Here is a 21,697-nt window from a genome sequence, read left to right as displayed (position 1 = left end):
AATCGAGCCTTGGTATTATAATGTAGGCTTCCAAAAGCTTCGACACAACACCACATGTAGTACGTCTTGGACAAGACCTCCTGACAAAACTGGGTGCGCATACTTCATGTACTCAAGGGGGATGGTTGGTAGCAGGTGCTATCTTCGTCCTCCCCGTCCTCTCCTCCCCCCTCGAGGCTTTCCTCTCCCCCTCATGGAACCGTCTCCTTCAGACCCAAAATCAACCCAGGGTCCATCGTCCATGCGTTCATCTGGTCCTCTCCAACCATCCGGTGGACCTTGATCTACAGAAGAAGATGAAAATGTTTATTACCTTTTTCTCTGGGAAAGAAAAGCACTGTCGCAGTACGAGGTACATTGTCGGTAACAAGCATCACGTAAGCGTGGCTAAGAAAATGAGACAAAAAATTAAAGATTACTACACGAATCATCTTACAACCCAACACAAAGCCATGATTATCAGGATTCTAACACGACGAGCGCAACTAGCATGCAATACGACAGACAACTCATCCGACGAGAACAAATACCTCAAAAACAACGATAACGACGACTTCATCCAACGAAACACTCACCGGCCTATTGCAACTACCAAAACAAATGACACTGCAACTCTTACTACATTGACTGTACTATACCGTACATAAAGGGCATGTCTACATTGACTGTACTATACCGTACATAAAGGGCATGTCTACATGGACTGTACTATACCGTACATGAAGGGCATGTCTACATTGACTGTACTATACCGTACATGAAGGGCATGTCTACATTGACTGTACTATACCGTACATGAAGGGCATGTCTACATTGACTGTACTATACCGTACATGAAGGGCATGTCTACATTGACTGTACTATACCGTACATGAAGGGCATGTCTACATTGACTGTACTATACCGTACATGAAGGGCATGTCTTAGAACATCTCACGCACCCTACAACTCTTCCATGCCCGCGTCGCCCAAAAATCCATCGTTACACTACGTCAGCAACTAAAAAACGTTAAAGACAAGGGCAAACCGAGGAACAGAGAGAGAGCGGTTTAAAAGATAATTGGTCCGATTGCCAAGCCTGCTACATCGGAGAGACTGGCAGAAACCTCACAACAAGACTGACTGAACACCAGTGAGCGACGAGGAAAGGTGATGTCAACAATCACATCGCTGAACATCATCGACTTACGAACCACACTGTTGACTGGGACTCTGCGCAATGCGCAACCTAAGAATACTTTCAAGCACTGACTCTGGAAAGCTGGTTTACTAACTTAGAACAGACTCGTCTCAGCAGGTGTTCACTAATACCGGCACGATACAAACCACTTATTCACGACATTAACATTACAAACGAACTGAATAGAACGTCTACCCAATCAAGTTTAGGTGTGTCAGAAAAAAAATATGGGGTAACTTGAAAGCACTGATCGTGGTTTATACCCTTGAGTATAGAATAAACTTTGCCGAAAATGACTCCCTGCAAGTATAAACGTAAATCGCTAATTATACACGGTGCATCACGAGCGACGCGGTAGTCGAGAAAAAAATGATCCTTCGCCTCTCTGCTGTCCTTTCTTTTTCAGTTGTCCAATTATTATTTTAGAATGGTTCGGTTTTTAAATACCCGTCCACTTCGAAAAAAATAAGGTAATGTTGGCATAATCCTCCCAAGAATGCGAAGACCCTCATGAAAAATAATCAGTTTGAGACCACCTTAAGGGAGTTTACGCCCACAAAAACGCAATACCGGTTTACTTTCGACATTGAGATGAAACTCGCTCTGAAAGCCAGTTACTGAACACATAACTGTACGCAATCACAGTATATCACTGCCATCACGAGTCTGGTTTAATTGATAAACCAAATAGACTCATCTGAAACATTTTAGGGGTACGTCAATATGACGTTTGAGTCATGAACATCCCTGAACCATCTGAACGTAACTTGGAAGAATCAACCTACACATGTGACTACTCAGAACCAACAGAATCCTACGCCCTAACAGCACACCAAAAGAACAAAAAAATTAATATAAGAAAGAGCCGCGTGCTTGTGAAACAGATGGTCTCTCACCTGGGCCCCTTCTCCATTCGTCCTCCGGTCGCATGCCCTTAGGAGGTCCTCTATCCCGATCGTCTCTGAATCCTTCCTGGTCCAAGGACCGCTTCCTACCTCTCCTGTCTGGAGGTCCTTTCCAGGGGTCTTCCCCAAGACCAAGGTCGAAATCGAAACCCTTCTGTCCCAGAGGCAGAGGCGGAGGACTGAGGCTCATCAGCGGCCGTATAGCTGGTTTATTCTCATTTGTGTCTGAGGGGTTTTGCTCTTGTCTCGGCGGGGGCCCCCCAGGGCCCCTCATCATGCGGGGATCCCTGGACTCATCTCGCTGTGGTGCACGGGGGTCGTGAGGAGATCCCCAGCTATCCCGTCGGTTAAAAAGACCTAGAGGGAATGACAAATTTCGTTTAAAAGTGAGAATTTGCGCACACTGAGAGCAACATTTCCATGGCAATTAAATCTCATAGGAAAGGTAAATTCAAATTTTTACCACAATTGACAGTTATGTCGCGACTTGATTGGCCAATCTGCCGTTGTCGAGAAGAGTACAGACAACGCTGCTCGCGTCAACGTGTCGCGCAAAGTGTCACGCGCTGATAGAATCGTTGTTTGACGTCGATGTTGTGGTAAAAGACAAAAGAACACAGCAAATATCGTTGTTGATAAGAGTACCATGCTAAACCACTCACAGTGGTCAAAATGTCGTGGAGTCACGAGGCGCAGCAAAGTGAGTCCGCAACAAACCGCTACTTGCGTCAACGTGTCACGCAACGCGTTACGCGCTGAAAGAATCCTTTTTTTGACGTCGATTTTATTCGACTGTCAATTTGCTAATTCACGCATTTATCAAAATCAAGTTTTAAAGAACTCTCTCAGTCACAATCACTACTTACCAGGTGGCTCCTCAGGGCCCCTTCCTTGTGAGGGTTCGTCTGAGGGTCCTCCCCATCTTGGATCCCTATTTTCGTGCATTCCTTGACTACCACTCTTAAAACCTCTTGAACTAAGTTTGCTAAGGAATGGATGACTTTGTGGATGAGAGAAGCCTTTTTGATTTGGCCCTTCCATATCTGAGCCAAGACGAGGTGGTGAGTCATGCCCACGTCCTCGCGTAGCACCCCTCCTAAAGCCTCTTGAACTAAGGTCACGAGGAGGAGGCCTGCGTGAATCACTCATATCAAATCTCGGTGACAGCTCATTTCTGTCTCCCTCACGTTCATTAGGGTGCGGTCGCCAAGATCCTTGGTCTTGTCTGGGATCTTTGTTGGGTCCAGGGCCTACACCCATTCCAAAAAAAAAATATAAATTATTAGAAACGATCTTATCATAATAATTCTATGGTGAACCCTACGCCATTGTCTTAGCAAGTGCGCTTTCAAGACTTTTGTTTGTCTTTCAAAATTCAATGACAAATGTGGAGGACACTGCCAAAGTTATCATAAAACTAGAGAACAGACCACACAAATACGGTAAATTTCTTTTCAAAAGCTCTCTCTAAACTGCGTTCTGGGTTTGCGTAATTGGCTGAAAAAGTCACGTCAGGCAGGTAGGCTCCGCATAGTTTGCACTGGAGATACCATGAGACAGTAGGAGACCATTTGGAACTATTTGCCACGAACTGGATAAAAGTCTGCTCAATTCCCATGCTCGCATCCAGATATATACAAAATTTTAATGGGCCTATCAAAACTCAAAACTATGGATTGTTCTGCTACACCAATTAAAGAACGGCTACTTTTCCATGAAAGGGAGTACTGTACCTTGACGAGGGAAATCATTCCCCGCTGGTCCCACTGTACCTGGTGGGGGTCCATTTGGTCCCTGCAGAAGAGGTTGGGGCTGCTGTGGGGGAGGGGCTCCAAGTAATCCAGGCCTTGAGTCCATCTCAAGATTCTTAGGAGGTGATCCCAGGAGTCCCTGTCTGTCAGACATAGGACCGTGAAACCTGTCTCCAGGAGGCCCTCTAAAATTTGGTCCACCCTCATCTGGCCTGAAATCCCTACCATGGTGTCCAAAATCATTAGGGCCCTGCTCACGCCAATCAGGAGGACCTCTAGGCTCTTCCCAAGACTCTTTTCCAGATCTCCCCGCTTCAAAGTCTCCTCTGGGTCTACCGGGAGGAAACTGGGAGTGATCCCCTTGAGGTCCATCAAATGGTCTGGAGCCTTTCTCAGGTTGGAAGTTGTTGGGCTGCAAATGTCTTTGCGGAGCCGGGGGTTCAAAGGGCCCCATGTGGTTCCTTTCTCCAGGCCTTGCAGGCTTGAAAGCTGGAGCATCTGGTCTTAAAGATGAATTCCCATTCTCAACAGCTGTTTTTATTTCTCCCAGGCCTGGAATCACTGGACTATTTTTGAAGTTTGGTAAAGTAAATCCAGGATTCTGTGATTCTACCTGCCGAGGTCGAGTGGGGGTGGCCTTGTTTGTTAGTGAATTACCTAGGCCAAATGAGGGACCTGCAACAGAGAAAAAGAGCAAACAATGCCAAAAAGAAATTCCTCATGTAAGAGACAGGTGGTGACCTGTTGGAAGTGATTTAATCAATATATTCATCTTCTCTTAATATCCATCAAAAAGAGTGATAATATCCATCAAATGAATGAGCGGCATTTATCAAAAAGTAAGGTAGTGGCACTAGACTTTGGCAGAGTACCAAATTTTCCCTTCTCTGAAGGAATGGTTTACAGTCCAAGGATAACCTTCATCATACTTGATAGTCTTACAATACCTCCTTGATAGATACTATGGTAGCAAGTTCCTTGTCTCTTATTAGTCTCAGTGAACCTTTGATGTCCCCTGACGAAGAGAACACAGATGCACCATCCTTAATAACTAACCTTTTTCTCCCAAATCATATCGGTCAATATCGGGGAAATCTTCAGCTGGGTTCAAAGCTGTGTCCATTCCTGGAATGGCCGTAGTTGTAAGACCTGGGTGGTCACCATCTGAGGAGGATCATCATAGAAATATTAGTCTATTTCTTTTTTTAATTTATCCGAGTTTATCTTTTTGAGATAAAGTTTAAAACCATAGCCTCTCAAATTCTAAGCCAAATGAATGTCAAATTCCACACAGGAGATATTTGGATTATTGCCAGACAGGATTAGAATATTAAACTTGTCATTAGTTTTGCTTTCAAAAATTTAAAATACTATAAGATTTCCCCATACACCAAAAAGTTGTGGAATTTACCATGTAGTAAACCCTTTAACTGGCAGGAGTGATCAAAACAGAATTTCTCATAAGACATCAATACAATATCAAGCAAACAGGTGACAAGAATAAGGAATAGTATTATTAGGGGATGGTTACATGTAGTTAATCCAATAACATATCCTCCAAAATGACATCATATGAATTATATGGCAAACAGTACAGAGATTTACTAGAGCGATCTTTGGAGTGAAAGGGTTACGGATGACATCATATGAATTATATGGCAAACAGTACAGAGATTTACTAGAGAGATCTTTGGAGTGAAAGAGTTAAGAATTCAAAAGGTCTCACTTTGTAAATGTGTGAACCTTAATTTATCTACACCACAAAGGTATGAGCAAAGCTATATAACACACCAAACAGAATATACACACACGTCCCATGATGTAGCTAAGAAATGATTCTGCCAGCTGAAATTTAAGGTGAGGCAGTTTAAGGGTGGTAAATGATTAAGAGTGTGTAATTTAGCGAATTTCCAAGTGTTGCTTCTGAACAAACAAGCAAGTAAGTTAGCTTACCAACATCATCTTCAGTGTCCACAATATTTAGATTGTATTTGTCTCTCATCTTGTCACCAAGTCGATTCCGTGTCCAGAATTTACTAATGGGTGATACAACATAAATGAAGAGTGAACTTAACAAATCCAACAAAATTAATCTTGACTTTATTGGTCATAATAGGGATGCTTTAATTTCCTGAAGCTCAGAGTAATCATAACAACACTTCAGGTTTGACATTTTTTTTTTTTAGTTTAATCCCTAATTATAACCATTCCAAAAGTAATGTCAAGCTGGATTTCAGACAAGGGATTGACAACTACTATAAACAACAGAAGACAATGAGGGCCATGTGCACAAGTAGCTTGAGCAAGAGTCTGGCCTGAGGGATGGGAGGAAGGAAAATAATCTTTTTATTTTGTCTTCATGAAGAAAGAACTAACAGAGATACAGAGTCACCTTCAATGACAGTCCAATGGAGACTTTCATTCTACAAGAACCCCATCCCATTCCTCCACATCACCAGACGTCACTATGCGGCTGGCTTGAAATTTGTTATATTCTACGTCATCTTACCTGGAGTGATCATTTGATCCCGAACACAGTATGTGTCCCAGTGGGTGCCAGGCTAAACTCCACACCATTCCCTCATGAGCCATCTCCATGTTTCCCACATCTTTCTCAGCCCTAAAACAAACATAATTTTGACTGTCTGCAATTGTTTCCAATTTACTTCTATAAAATAAAGGAAATATTAAAATCAGGATCAAGGCCCTGAATGAAAGAGAAAGTTAGTAAGTTCAGAGGCAGATCCAGGGTTTTTCTTAAGAGGGAGTGACCTAACTGACGAGTGACAAAAACAAATCTTAAAAGTAAACAACCAAGAAGGTTTATGACTTGGCAATAACAATGTGTATTTATTGCTAAGATTACATAGCGATCCACACAGCAGATTTTTAATAACCTTGAAGCAGACTGCACAGTTTTAATTGTAAACATATAATTTTGGTTAAAATATATTGTCATGTTTAACTTCAGCCCAAATAAATCACACAGTTTTTTTCCCTCCTTTCTTTCTTTTTTTTTTTTTCAGAATATGGATAATATCTGAAAGCTACAGGTCATCTCAGAGGGGTGTGGGTGCACCCCATAGATCCCTTCCCTACATCCACCCCCTAAAGGTGGTCCTCTTTCCTGTCCCAACCAAACTTACCCAACAACCCAAAACATCATAGAACCATCAGAACCTCCACTGACAAACAGAGATTCATGAACAGGATGCCAGCTAATTGCTACAAAAGACAAAATCATGTAATTGAAAACCTAAAAAACAGATATTTCAGTCATTCACCACGTAAATCATTGAAGGAAGTCTAGAAGTAAGAGGCTAAGGAGCTGGAATCCTGCAATAGCAACTCTTAGATTTAACATTGTGAATCCTTTGAAATATCAAGCTTGTATTTTTTAATTATTTTTAAGCACAGATTAGACTCATTTCTTGGTACTTTTTAACAGCAGGAGGTGACTGGGATTTGTAGCTGCTGATCACATTTTTTAATGATAAATGACATCCTACTTGGATTCACAATTTTCTGCTTTGACACAAATTACAGGGAAAAAAAATCCAGACTGTGGTCCAATAAATATTGCAAAGGGTATAATCAGTGTAGGGATTTAGATTCCAGCCCAATGAAATGCTTCAGAAAAACATACAAAAACACATTATTCCTTTATAAAGGGATAAGTTTCTAAAGAAACTGTGGCCCTGTGTCAGTGGGGTTAACAACTGAAGGTAATTTGGTTTATCAACTGAGTTAATAATGTAAATTGACCACCATAAAGGGTTTTATAACTGTTCGTTTGAGTGTTTGCCCTTCTCAGAGTGAATGACAAAGAGCTAAGGCTCAAAACATCAGCTATAAAACCCTTTACGTTGGCCAATTGACATTATTAACTGAGTTGATAAAACCAAATTGCCACATTATTCCAACCTGTGGCTTCCCTTTTGTGGCCTCTGAATGTTTGCATTTCTTTCATCATTCGAATATCAAACAACTTCAACAGATGATCGCGTGAAGCTGTTAATAACCAGTTGCCATTCTGATTCCATCTGATTTGCATTACTGTACTCTTATGAGCGTGTCTTAGAGGAAAAATTATTAAATATCATCAGTTGAGAGAAAAGTTACATAGCATATTCAAGAGAAAATGTAAAGTTTAATAGAGTATTTAATTAATAATCTTCTAACTACTTAGCATTGTTCCATGAGGCTATTCTGGTATGTATTTAATTTCTGTCTGGAACATCCCAGCATAACTCTTCTCAAAGAAAAAAATTAACCCTTGATTAGTAACTCTAAGGATCACAAAGAGTATCAGTACCCTTGTTTTGCTTGAAGCTCATCTTTTCTAGTTGATTAAACTTACAGAGTTGTCAGTGCATATCCAGTGCGAGGGTCCCACAATTTGATTGGCTGCTGACTGTCCTTACTACCAGACACGACAAGACTCTTGGTTGGATGCCAGTCTACGCATTTAACATCTGCTCCATGACCTGAAGAAAAGGTTGATATGACTTACATGACTACAGGTTAACCCACTAACCCCTAACAGTGGCTAACATCTTATTTCTCCTTGTATTATCAACCCCTGAATCAAACATCAAGGTCACTTAGATAAAGGAGTTGATAATCAAATAAGGAAGCTGTCAATTGTTAAAAAAAATTCCCCCTTGTAGCACTTGAGGATATGTATGGAGAAAAATATGGAGAATATGCATACCACTTAACAATTGGTTCATATGTCAGCTCTGCGTTCATCAAGATATGAAGCAGGCGGGAAGTTTGGAGAGCACGAAAGATGCGTAAGAGTTGTTCAAGGCGTAGCTGAGAGCAACTCTAGCTTCTTGAGTGCTCTCCAAAACTTCCCAAGTGCTTCATATCTCGATGAACGCACAGCTGACGTATGAACCAATTGTTTTATAACAATTTCAACGCTGTAGTTTATGTATAAAGGGCAGAAATTCCCTCTCCTACGCTTCAATGCGTTGCTTATTTTTTTTCGGAAAAGTGTTTTGCCATGCTTCAATGATCTTGTCTCAGATAGGTCAAAAACTGACAGATGAATTCATGCATGGAAATGAAGTTAGAGTTCCGAAACAAGATGAAACCGTTGATTGTTTTGTTTTCCCTTTCTCTGAGTTCTTTCTCGGGAGTTAAAAAATCCATTCCCAAAGAAAAAGTAGGCAGATCTTCATTGGCTTGTTCGCTTGTTGCCATGTCTAGTTTAACTTTTTTTGCAGAATTTTTTCCTGTTTTTTAATGAAAAATGCTGAAGTCACTCGTGAGGCATTTGTTTGCTGATGTCACCAGCGTGGACAATGGAAAATTGAAGCATGCTCGCGCTACTGAATTTGATTGCACGAATTTACAAGCTATGTTATAACACTACATTGTAAAGGGTTGAGGTTCTTGTTGACTTTTTTATCACCTTAACATGAATAAATAATATTATTTTGGGTTTCAAGAAATGGAGAGGAATATAGGGTTGTCATGTATCTGTAATACTTCTTTATATTTGAAAGAAAAAGAGTTGAAAAACAAACAGCTGTGAAAAACAAGGGTTTAAGATGTCTCCTCATATCAACAAATTAAAGCTACCAGTAAAGAATCTGGGAAGTATAATTGTATTTACTTGCATTCTTTCAAGTTTGTTAAGTTTTTTTATTTTACACCACCCCTTCTGAAACCATCTCAAATCTCATGCTTCAACCCATATTTTCACTCAACCTCCAATCCTTGAACTCCCACGATCTGACAAAACATCCTTTAGAATGTTACCTCTCAATATTCTTTCTTCTGAACAGCGATAAAAATCCCATATCTTCACTAAACCATCATCTGAACATGAGGCAAACTTCTGATCTGTTGGAGAGAAGCTGAAAAGGGAGCAAATCAGTTAACACAACATAGAAACAACTATAATAATAATAAATGCTTTACTTAGACTGAAAAAACTGATTAGCAAATTCAATATAAAAAAAACACTGGTTTAAACTGGTGATCAGTACCTAAAAATATTATAAAAAATACAATTAACCATCGATACAAGATAAGATTAAATCAAAAATTACCAAAAAATATTTAGTGATAAAAAACTTAGGAATGACATGCCAGCAAGTATAGATGGGAAATAAAAATAACAGCAGGTACACTTAAAGAGGCTATAATTCCTATTCCATGTAGAATGCAACTATCAAAGGAAAGGATTCTTGTACATCATATCTCTGCCTTACAAAGTATATGAAATTATGATACAACTAGCATTTTGGGATTCCAAAGAGTAAGCCTTAAAAAATTGTTCTTCATTTTTTTCCAAATTTGTACCTGGTACACTGTGATGTTACATTCAGCTTTGTAACTTGGCTGCTTATCGGTAATCTAGAAAAGTCTTACCCCTCTTGGCAATGTCTGCACAGTTAGGAGCAAGCATATATTCAAAGGAATTTTTGTCTAAAAAATTACAATTTACAATAACCAAAGCAGCAGATGTTTCTGAACTACCAGCTCTGGTTTCTGCCATTTGGTGTACGATCAGATAGGTTTTTTAACTTGTTTTTAAAATGGCAGTGTTCAAGGTTTAGTTTGGAGCACATTTGAAGATAATTTTTGAGGGATTTTGCTAAGTTGTTCCTTATACTCCCAAATGCAAAAAGAGGGAAATCTTTGCAAAACCTTTTCAATGGTCAATCTAAAGTTTTATTATAAAGTTAGCAGTGCCCACGAGCAAGATGGAGTAAATCCCATGTTCTGATTGGCTACACAAGGATGCAAACCTACCATGTTATATATTCCAATTTGTGAAATGTAAAACAAGTGCAATATGCCATCACAGTTGGCTTTCTTTCCCAGCTCGAAAATAAACAAGTCACTTGTGATCCTTATTAAAACCAAGTCTGTTTGCTATGCATTAAGTCCTTTATTGACTAGGTTTGTTTGGTAAGATGGCTAGACATAAGCCTTGTTTTTTGTATTTATGGACCTCAACTTTGTCTTGATCCATAAATAAGCCAAAAAAAAAAAAAGCCAAATTCCAGCAACCTTGACCAAACAAGCTTGGTGAATAACACATACATAATTTTATGGTCCTTTGAGCATACTTCTCCTTTGTTTGTTTTTTTCAAATGTAGGAACTCCATAAAATGATCAACTGGTATCATCAAGAACACAGCTTATTATATACAAGACTAATTGGTAACATGAAAGAAAATTTTACAAAAAACTTTTTTCTTCCTACAGACATATTAAGTTGAAGTATCAAAAAATGCTTAAAAATGTTTACTACTACAGCAAAAAATTGGATCAGTTAATTGAGACAGATAAGGCACCAACCAACATATCTTCTATTCAGATCTCTAACCAATATAAAAAGTTACTTAAAGGCAAACTGGAAACTGGATTCTTATTTTAAGGGTGTAGGCAAGGCTACATTTAAAAGGGCATGTGTTCCTCCTCTGGTTTTAAATGTTAAAAATTGAACTGAGGGAAAAAGACCAACTTGGTATGCTCCTAAATTCTAATAAGATGCTGACATGAGGGTACACCTATGATAGTATGAGATTAGCTTTTGGTTTCTTGATAAAGATAATCAACAAAAGGAATAGTACAAGATGGTGCATGTGGGAAGGAAAAGAAGGCATCATCACTTCAAAGAACTTTAACTTTAGATTGCCTCCACTGACCAATAGCCTGAGCAAACCTGTGCTAGCCATCAAGAAATGAATTCTCGTATCTTATGGCTGGCTTGGGGTGCAATTTTGTGTGTAGAGAGAGGAACGTGACACCTAATCTATTGTGGTCACTACCACTGGTTTTCTGTGAGCTGATGCATTCAGATAAGATGGGTTCAAAGTTGGAACTGTTTTTTTCACACCAGATGAAGCCTGCTTGAATATTTACACTGAAGATGTTTACTAATTTAAGGCAAGTTATTTATCAGATCTCATGGCAGAAACCTTTATTCTTTCTAGCCCACACAGTCAGATTAAATGAAAATTTACAATGTGACATTACCACATTTTTACACAAAAAAAGATTGATTTGGGAGGAAATAACAATTTCAATCCAAAGATGTTAAACTGTACTCTCACATATGACCTTTTTCTCTAATGCAGGTGGAAAGAACACTTTTTTTAGCTAGTGGGCAAGATGGAAAGGGGTAGCAAAGGATTGATGATTGATTATATTTGATTTTTCTTTATGCTGTACTTTTCTCCGTATCCCTATTACATCTGTAATTGTACCATAACTCCAATCACAGCTCTCTACTCTCTTGCACAAGAAATCAAACAGCAGTTGCATAACGTATAGTTATTCTACATGTGGAATATCAAAATTTTAAAGGAATGATCGATTTGCTGGGTCCACTCCAGGCAGATACACCCTTGACACCTACTCAATAGTCTTCATAAGCAATTCACATTCATCTACAAATCTCTTCTTACTTTTCAACATTTCATAACACTTAGTAAGTAGGCAAGTAAGTAAAGACTTTATTTAAAGAGGGTAGCACTAAAATAGCAAAAAATACTAACAAACCTGTGGCCCTCTAAAATTACGTACAATACAGATGTTAAAAACTATGGCATAACTATGAGATAATAATTATAATGAATACAATACAAGAGATAAGAGATAAAATCAATTAATAGTACAAAAGTATAACTAAATCACAGAATAAAATTATTTAAAAGCTGCTGTTCTTCAAATAATTTTTTCCAAAGAGAGTTCCTAAAAGAAATTAGCGACGCTATTTTATGCATGGATAGCCGTAAGCTGTTCCATGCTTGACAGGCAGTCACAGTAAATGTTCTTCCTCCTTCAGTTTTACGTTTGATAACAGGGTGAGCAATATTGAAGTTGACATACCTAGTCTGCCATGAATAAGTGTTGCTAGTAAGCTCAATTAAACTTTTAAGATAGGTAGGTACATGCCCCTGTATATAATACAGCATTTAGTTAGTTTAGCCTGATTGAAAAATGGTATCCAGTTTAGTTTACTGAACAGTGAGACGGAGGCGGCTTGACAATCCGCGTCTTGAATAACTCTAGCAGCCCTCTTCTGCAACTTTAGAACACGGTTAAGGCAATGTTTATCACAGCTCGTCCAAACCACATTTAACTGCACAGGTATGGATAAGTGAATTTTTCAATTCCCCCCTGATGAGGAAAAGCACTTGTCTGATTTGTAAATGGGGAGTAGCACCTACTTCTAACCTACTGGAGACCATAGATGTAGAGAGAAATTATGAAATCAGGATAAAATCTCTTTCCAGAAAAACCAATATGAGGGTTCAAACAAGCTTTACTTTGAAGCAATATTTTTTGGGACAAGTTTCAGACTTAAACTGGGCCATGGATTAGATGGGAAAAGTGAACAAAGTTATTCCAATTCACTACTCACTACTTAAGCGTTTTAGGGAAATTCAAAAACCAAACAAACTAACAGGAGGCAGGCTGGGTCTCTACGCCAGTACAAAGTTCATACAATTTTTGATCTGTTAAATTCCATGAGTTTCCATGACTTTTTCTTTCACTTATCGAAAAAATTCCATGACCTAAGTTAAACAAGTGTAATGACTGGTTCATTCCGAATGGCACACAAATTTGTATGTCATGTAAGAATGCAGTGTAAACAAAAATGTCTGCGAGCGTAGATCTTGCAATGTGCACAGTTTACTTCTACTAAAATGAAATCATATATTTTGACTCATTGCTTAGCTTTTCAATTTGGATCTACATTGCTTTGCACTCATGAAAGTCTGCTGGTTTTCATGACTTTCCATGATTTTCCAGGAGCCAAACCTAAATCCCATGACTTTCCAGAACCCTGCAGGGAATAGGACTAAGACCCAGGCTTTCAGATTGTATGTTTAGCACCTTGAACACTCCCTCAAGCTGCCTTGTTGAACTCTTAACACTATACAATCAAAATGGTGGTTTTGATGGTGTTATATTCAAGCAAAAATTGTTCTCTCACTGATGATTGGATGGGAAGGTTGGTTTAAGCTGTCCACCCTTCCCAGTCCCTTGGAGCTGTTGAAAATGGGTGGAGAACAGAGAAAGCCATCGATGATGGTATAAAACACCACAAGCCTCATGTGCCAACCAAAAATTGATATTCTCTTTCTTACTGTCAGTGCTTTATGAAAATTCATGCTGCACTGATACTCCAGGTCAGGACAAATCAAAACAGGGATAGGTTGGTAGCACATTGTCAAGTAATTGCCTGGACTGTTGAAGGTTGCCTGAGTCTGAAAATTCTGTGACCTTTTAAGTTGTAGGTAGAAATAGCCAATGATGTGGGAAAAGTTGAATGATCAAGTTACCATCAACATCAATTTTGCATGCAACTAGTAGAGAGTTTAGAGCAAGTTTTCTAGTAAAGTACAGCTCAATTTTGATGATAAATTTAAAAACTTGCTTTATCAGACAACAGATGATCTATTAACCTGCACTTACCTTATATTTAGCATACCAAGCCCAGTTATTTAATGGACAGATAATGCTTTTTCAACTGATAAATTGCTATCCAGCAGACAAATGTAAACAAATCATCCTGTATTGAGCAGCAGATAGAGACTTATTCAGAAGATGGCATTATCAACCCTTTGAAAAACTGAGTTCTAGGCTATGATGAGAGCTTGCATTATAAAACAGCCATAAATACCACATCTACTTATGGGTGCCTTAACAAATCCTATTTAGCTTCCCTGAAACTTTGTTTACAGAGTTTGTATGGTAGAGTTTGAATTAAGTTCTAGATATCTCCATTACCCTTCACCAGTCTTATAGTCAATCAAGCTTTTGATAACAATCTTTTGATAGAGCCAAAAATCCTTTTTGTGGGGGATAGAAAGCAACAAGTACAAGGTAAGATTTTCTTTTTGGATTTAGATGGACAAAAATAGGGCAATCTATAAATTTTCCACACTATACTCCAGTTATTTCCTCTAGTTAGTGCTTTTCCAAAGGAAAATATTTCCAATGAATTTGACACTACCTCTTGGTGGCCTACATAACAAACACAGAAACACACACACACACAAACACACACGTACAAAAAACAATTTCTGACAGATAAGTAGAAAGGTAAGAATTGTAGATGGCCCATTAAAATTTTTTTCATCAACCACCAATTCTGTTTGTAATCTTCACCATTGTCATTCTCTCTAAATCTATTGCATTTTCAAATCACAAGCATTTTGGTCAAGTATAGCAAAATCTGGTATTGTTAACCATGAAAAGCAATGCAAGCAAGTTGACAGCAAATTGAAGTTCAATAAGGGCACAAACGGAATCATGTTCCATACTGATGAGGTGAAACCTTTAAAATCAGTTAGAGAGCAGAGGAAAAATAACACCACCTTTCCTTCACCACCTTTGACCTAACATGTCAACATAAATCAGTTTGTTTCAACCTGCTACAGTGAGTTTGCATTGATATTCCATCTTTCTTTGAAGCTGCATTAGTTGAATAAGGTCAACATTTGTTTTCTTTCCATCCATTTTAAACACTTCCCAAAAATAATCAAAAGTTCAACAAAAGTGCTTTGTTTGATGGAAAAGAATTGTTACGGATTACAATTATCTATATTAATATGGGACCGGAGGAGCAAGTCCAGGTAGTCGAAAAACATGGATAATTGAGGTTTGGATAATCAAAGTATGACCATACCATGCTCATCACAAAAGTTTTAGTTTTATAACTTGGAATGGCTACCCAGTGCAAAACCACAAAGGCTTTCAATGATGGAAAATGACATAAAAGTGTCATCTTATCTTGAAATTTGTGATGATTGGTTTGTTTGGACTTCCTAGCACCAAGAGACAATACTGAAAACAGAGGTGCATGGCATGCATATCTTGATTTTCATCTAATAAGCTAGAAAGTGAAAATGAAAAATTCACATTGACTGTTGGAAAACTAATCCTTGGTTTTTGTTTTAATAATTGTGTTGAGAAACTCATTTTTGGAAACAAACCTTTCAAAAAGTGAGAATATATGCCAAACAGAGAATAGAAGAGAGCCTAAATGAGAAAAAACATTTTGATAAAAAAAAAGTTATCCAAAGGAAAAAAAAGCAGTCTTGGAAATATTTTGTTCTCAAATGGTAGCAGACCTGCCTGACAGGTCTAACCAGATAGAGGTTCTGATGTAATGTTTTACACTGTACTTGAGCTCACTGCTGTAGTTTTGCAAATCAATAGTGTGGTTCTCTGGGCAAGGGTTGTCCTGAAGGGGCTGTTTTTGGGAATGAACTGCTGACAACCTATATAAATTGCTGTCAGTATTAAAGGATTTCAGGGGGCAGTAGATGGAATGCCAATCTTTAGCTCTAACTGGATGAATGGTCAACTAGTGCTAAGCGCATTCATCTGTCAAGTAATTGGTGACATGTCGAAAATATGTTGATGATCATAGTTGACAGCTTTAAACTGTTGTGATTCCTACATGATTATAACTGTTTCAAATTTATGGTTTAGGAATCTTGTAAATTTACTGATCAATTTTATTTTCTCTCAAAATATATTATTTTGTGATCTGTGCCTTCTTTATTCAATCAGATGTATTTATTTCTTTATTTATCAAATATTAATAATGTAAATAAAAATAATCATGCTTAAGCCATACTTTCCTTTTTTAATGTAGCTTAAGCATCTATAAAATATCGTTATACTGCCAAAATTGTTATTTACCAGGGTATATCCTACAAGACATTGTTTGCAAAATCCCAGCTAAATAATCCAATCAGTAATTTAAAAAACATGGAAACACAGTGCAGGCAATTTTCTTTAATAAATATTACCCAGAATTTTTTTCAAACAATGTCCTGCACTAGTCTTTATCACCCTTTTAAAATTTCACCTCCATGCTCTCAGACATTAATGCAGGGGGGGGGGGGGGAGGAGATTGTTCATCTGGTTCTCAAAAACTTTTATAATTTGTACAAAACCGACAAGAACAGCTCTTAAACACTGTCCATCACGTTCCTGGAGTTGATGTCTAACCTTAATCCTCTTATGGGTTCTTTGTGTGCCTCATACATTTTCACATTATTCATGTTGGACTGCCAGTACTTGATAAATCCACCATGATCTGATGACAACAACCAGTTATCTGCATGGCTCCAAACCATTGAACGCACAGGGCTGTCATGAGCCTGTGGGAAAAATGTTAGCTTGTTGTAGACAGACAAAGCACCCATGATCTCTTAATACAACTAGTATTACAGAAAAACTTGCAAATTCTGCAATCAATTTCAGTGTACATATTCTTAACAAACAGATGCACTACAGTCAAACCTCTGTATTTTTTTGCTTGTTGAAGCTATTACCTATCATAAAAGACCAGTTTTCCAACAAACAAATGGTTTACAAGTCAAAGCAATATTACAGGAACATCTTGAAGGGAACCAAAACCACTTTAACCCTTTCAATCCCAAGATCTCGTTAATAATCCTCATTACTGTTTACCACACAATTCTAAAGATGTTGCTTTGGAGAATTTGATGTTGTATCAACTAAGAATCCCCTCGCTGATATATTTTTTTTATTCTGATAACCTTCCAGCCTGATGTTGTAAAACAAAATTCTGTCTTGGTCACTCAGAGCAGTCAAAGGGCTAAAAAATGGCAGCTTTAAATTTCCTACCTTTTTTTTTTTTTTTTCACTCACAGCCAATTTTAAAAAATTAGCTACTTTATCCTTCCTGGGTACATATATCATGTCTCAAAAATGATTATCAGTATTTTATCACAGTTTCAGATGCTGTCACTGAAATAATAAATTTACTTGTCCAACCATTCCCATATCTTATCTTTCATTCAAAATTAGAACATGCATTTCACTGTTAGTTACATACTTGCAAAATTGTTTCAAAATTAAATGTCAATCCATTCCAGAGGGTGAACTCTCCACTGGAGGCTCCGGTTACCAGTCTCCGTCCTTCTGGAGTCCACTGAAATTTAAAGCCAAACGAGAAGTAAAGTGACGGGACACTTAAAAAATTGAATATTTTAAGGCATAATGCACAATTTTAATCTAACAATCATGCAAAAAGAGCTTGACTTTCAATTTAAACAACAAAAAATTTTGGTGAGATTCATCTTATTTTATCCTTTATGAAGTAAGCTTCCATCAGTGATAGTGTCCTATCCTAAAAGTCCTATTTGAAATTGATAACATTAGTCGGGAAACAAAAAAAATTGGGTAAGCAAAAAAAATTGGGTCAAAAGCTAAATAGCATGAAGATTTTGTTTTAAGACCAGAAAAACTTCAACTTTTAGAGACACATTTGGGGTCAGCTGCACATATATTACCACAAAGTTCACAACACTATGAAATAGGCTTGGACCTGTGAAAAGAGCAGAGATGAGATGATTCTACCAAAGTTAGTTCATTTATGCATTTAAGCCAGTTCACGTGAAGTTTGAAAAATAAATCAGATAAATAGTCACTGTAACCAGCTTGACCAGAAGTGAAATCAGAAATTAATCTGCCATTCCACATCATACTTCATATTGGCTCATGAGAAGAACAGCAAATGAATTACACCTACATGTGTACACTCTATGATAACTACTTTCAACTACAAGAATTTGAACAATAGGCTACATACTGCAACACAAAATATTGGACATCTCAGTTTATTGGTTGATGTTCGCACAAACTTTGTGGTAACAGCATTGATGGGATTCTCCACGAGACAAGCTGGTGGGAACACCTGAAGAAGAGAAAACAACACTGTAATCTGTCAAAAAAAAAAAAAAATTTATCAAAACCCTTAACAAAACCAACCCACAAAGTAATTTGACAAGTATTAGTGAAGTGAATTGAGTAAATTTAAATTTCTGTGGTTTACTAAGCCATTTTTTTAGCAACATTGAAAACCCCTCAGACTATCTCAACCATTTCAAAGCACAACCAAAACCATGTGCCACCTTATCAAACACATTTACCTTGCTTGAGATCAACTGTATTTTTAAATAAAGTTTTTTTCTTTTTTTTTCTGTTTAATTGTTAGTTTCTTTCCGAAATTACACAACACTGGAAAAATGTGTTCACTTTGGGATAGCAACTATTTCTGAAGTAAACATCAGACAAATGTTAATCTTATGAGATAACCATTTTTCTCCAAGGACCAGTGACCAGTAAGAATTTTTATTTTTTTCATATAATACCATCAACTTGTCCAAGGGATGGCCAATCAGAGAGAAGAAAAGTCTATTCCTGGAGATATTACTTCACCTGACCCTTGCACTAATTGCAAGATCTCATTTAATAAATCTCATTACAGTCTACCCTACAATTCTCATCATGTTAGCTAAGAAAATTTGGTATTGAATCAACTAATACTTTCCTACTTGACATTTTTCTTTATAAAGCAAACAAAAAATGTAGAGTCTGCACGATTTGCATGGTCTACTCATATCACTTATCTACTCAATGTCAATATGGTAAGGATTAATTCTGTCTTGGTCACTCATGGGAATTGAAGGGTTAACTTCAGATACACAAAAATTACAATAGGAAATGTATGGCATAAAGTAACGAGAATTTGTGCAGAGATCTCAGGAGTGAGAGAGAGTTCATATTTACATCAGAAGAGAAGCTATCATCTGGCTGCATTCCACTCCTCTTGCTTAAATCTTTGAACCATTTTCTATTCTGAAAAAATAGTAAACAACAGCCCTATGTGAATAGATATAATTCTGAAGTTTTGGCAATGAAAGACTAGCTACTATCTTTTAAAAATACGAAATAAAAAGAGAGTACAGGTAAGAAGAGCAAAGTTCCATTTTTAGCGTGGGGGGTGTAATGAACGTGGTAACCTTGAATTTTGACCTTCTTACGGAATCAGTGTAATCGAAATCTAGCAAATGATGTTGCATATCTACCTAGTAAGGACATCCACTCGTTTGGTGCATTTAACATGCGTGTACGTGTGAAACTTCATAAGATTGAGTTATGATCTGATTTACATTAAGGCATTTCTTTGTGGCGACAATAAAATGCGAGTTCTTTAATAACACAAAGAAATTTCCAGATCTCACAATGTCATGCAAGCATGACTATTAAAAGTGGACTGATTTCAACTGATTCAACTGTTTAACGGCGAGAAAAACTTGTCGTACCTCGATTAGTTTAACAACAGAGGAGTTATAATCAACAGTTTTGCGCATAACAGCCTTTCTCATCCGTTTTCCATCAAAAGTAATGGGTTGTCGAAACCTATTGTCATCTTGAGAGTCGGCAGAAGCAGTAGTTGGTTGAACTGTCGACGTTGTTGCAGGCTTTGGGACAATCTTAAGCGATTGTTGTGGGGCCTGCTGGAACATCATCGTGAAATTATTTTAACAGGGTTAATTTCGTTTCATATTATATATCTTCCCAAGTGATTCCTCGTTTCATCTTTCGTATTCTCAAACGAAAATGTTGTGACGGTAGGAGAAAAGGACGCCATATTGCCTCCTTACCGCGGCATGTGCGAAGTGATCACGTGACGAATAGCCGCTGACCCAGTTTAGAGACACTAAGCTGAGAATCAAAAACATGCAACACGGCAAAATGCATATAACCCAACGGATGTGAAGTGTGGTTGTTGACAATGCCGCCCATTTTAAAGGTAGTATTCATTCTTCTGGGCATTGCTCCCCTTCTCAGGTTGATTATAAACACTGTAGTTTTCAGCTGTGTCACAATCGTCGTTTTGTGTCTCGCTATTGCGAGTGGAATTGTGAGTAAATGGACGGCCTTCGCGCTGGTGCTATACTCAAGTTTCAGTCTTCTATGTTTGGTCCTGGCAAGAAAGAGCACAAACAATAGAAAAATCAAATACGTGGAGTGGAATTTAGTGAGAAAATCTGCAGTGAGGGTGGTGGGATCTACGATCTAATTGCAAGAGCATCTTCATTCATACGTGTTGATTTAGAAACGGCTATAAACTTCATCGATGGTCACGAACTTTTTGGGACACATCAAGTAAGGAAACTCGATGGAGTGAATGACTGGAATCAACAGAATTGAACCTTGGTACTTAAATATGGAAATTCCACATTTTGTGTCGCGTCAAAGACAAAATTTTGGTGCAGGCCCAGGCGTACTTAAAGCCAGTCTGTAATTAGTTACGTCGTGACCTTTGATCAGTTATCTATGTAGACTTTGGATATGGGTAGATTTGAACTTTTGGACGTAAACAGAGTTACAGTGTGATTTTGTTGTTTTTTCGCAAATTAATCGTAAATTGTTTACTTTAATTCGACATCTAATCCCGTAGAGTTGATTCAGAGACGTCACGTAATGCTGTCCATGCTGCTATCCCAGAAAGTGAAGCATTCCCTGACATGCGATTGTTTCAATCGCGCGATGGTGCATTTTAACAAGTATACTGATAAAAGGTATTTTGGTTTAGGAACTCAGTTTAGAGGACGAGCGAAAAAGTAGAGTGAGCATGGGAAAAAAACGCCAGGCCAGGTGCGGGGAAGGGGGAAGTGGGGAGGTACCAAGAGATCCTCGCTTCTAACTCCTTCTTAGGGCCCCGCCGATTTCTACTCGCCAGCTTTTTCGCTTGTTTCCGCTGACTGAGAGGCTAGAAGAAGGTTAAAGAAAGCTGACCCATTATGATATCCCCGAGGGCTCAAATCTGTCCTGGTTTCGAGAATCTAATTACCCTCAATCTGAAATCCGGCGCACCACTGGCCCCTGTTTCACTCTAAAAGTTATCCACTCTGTCCTTTACTACGATAAAAGGAGAAATTAAAAGTTGTATTAACTGAAAAGAAAAAAAAAAAAAAGCGTCTCTTGTCTCTTGTGAAAGAGTTAGGGAAAACGAACCTTTCCACTCATGGTTTTTAGCCGGAATTACAGTA

The 21,697-nt window shown here is 38.1% G+C and overlaps 1 protein-coding gene across 1 annotated transcript; it reads right to left on the bottom strand.

Annotated features, from left to right (window-relative positions):
- Positions 1-20,312, bottom strand: LOC111329363 (uncharacterized). The gene is made up of 16 exons (XM_022934044.2): positions 19,964-20,312; positions 19,428-19,496; positions 18,448-18,552; positions 17,692-17,787; positions 16,839-16,990; positions 9,609-9,706; positions 8,197-8,323; positions 7,761-7,912; positions 6,983-7,061; positions 6,346-6,456; positions 5,790-5,872; positions 4,893-5,000; positions 3,819-4,511; positions 2,952-3,335; positions 2,077-2,442; positions 1-284 (listed from the first exon to the last, which is right to left on the bottom strand). The coding sequence occupies exons 1-16, from the start codon at positions 20,168-20,170 to the stop codon at positions 139-141; spliced, it is 2,976 nt and encodes a 991-aa protein (XP_022789779.2). The 5' UTR covers positions 20,171-20,312; the 3' UTR covers positions 1-138.
- Positions 20,313-21,697: the final 1,385 nt, after the last annotated feature.

Source organism: Stylophora pistillata, chromosome 8 (genome assembly GCF_964205215.1).
Source record: "Stylophora pistillata chromosome 8, jaStyPist1.2, whole genome shotgun sequence".
NCBI lineage: Eukaryota > Metazoa > Cnidaria > Anthozoa > Scleractinia > Pocilloporidae > Stylophora > Stylophora pistillata.
This window is presented reverse-complemented; position numbering and strand designations above follow the sequence as displayed.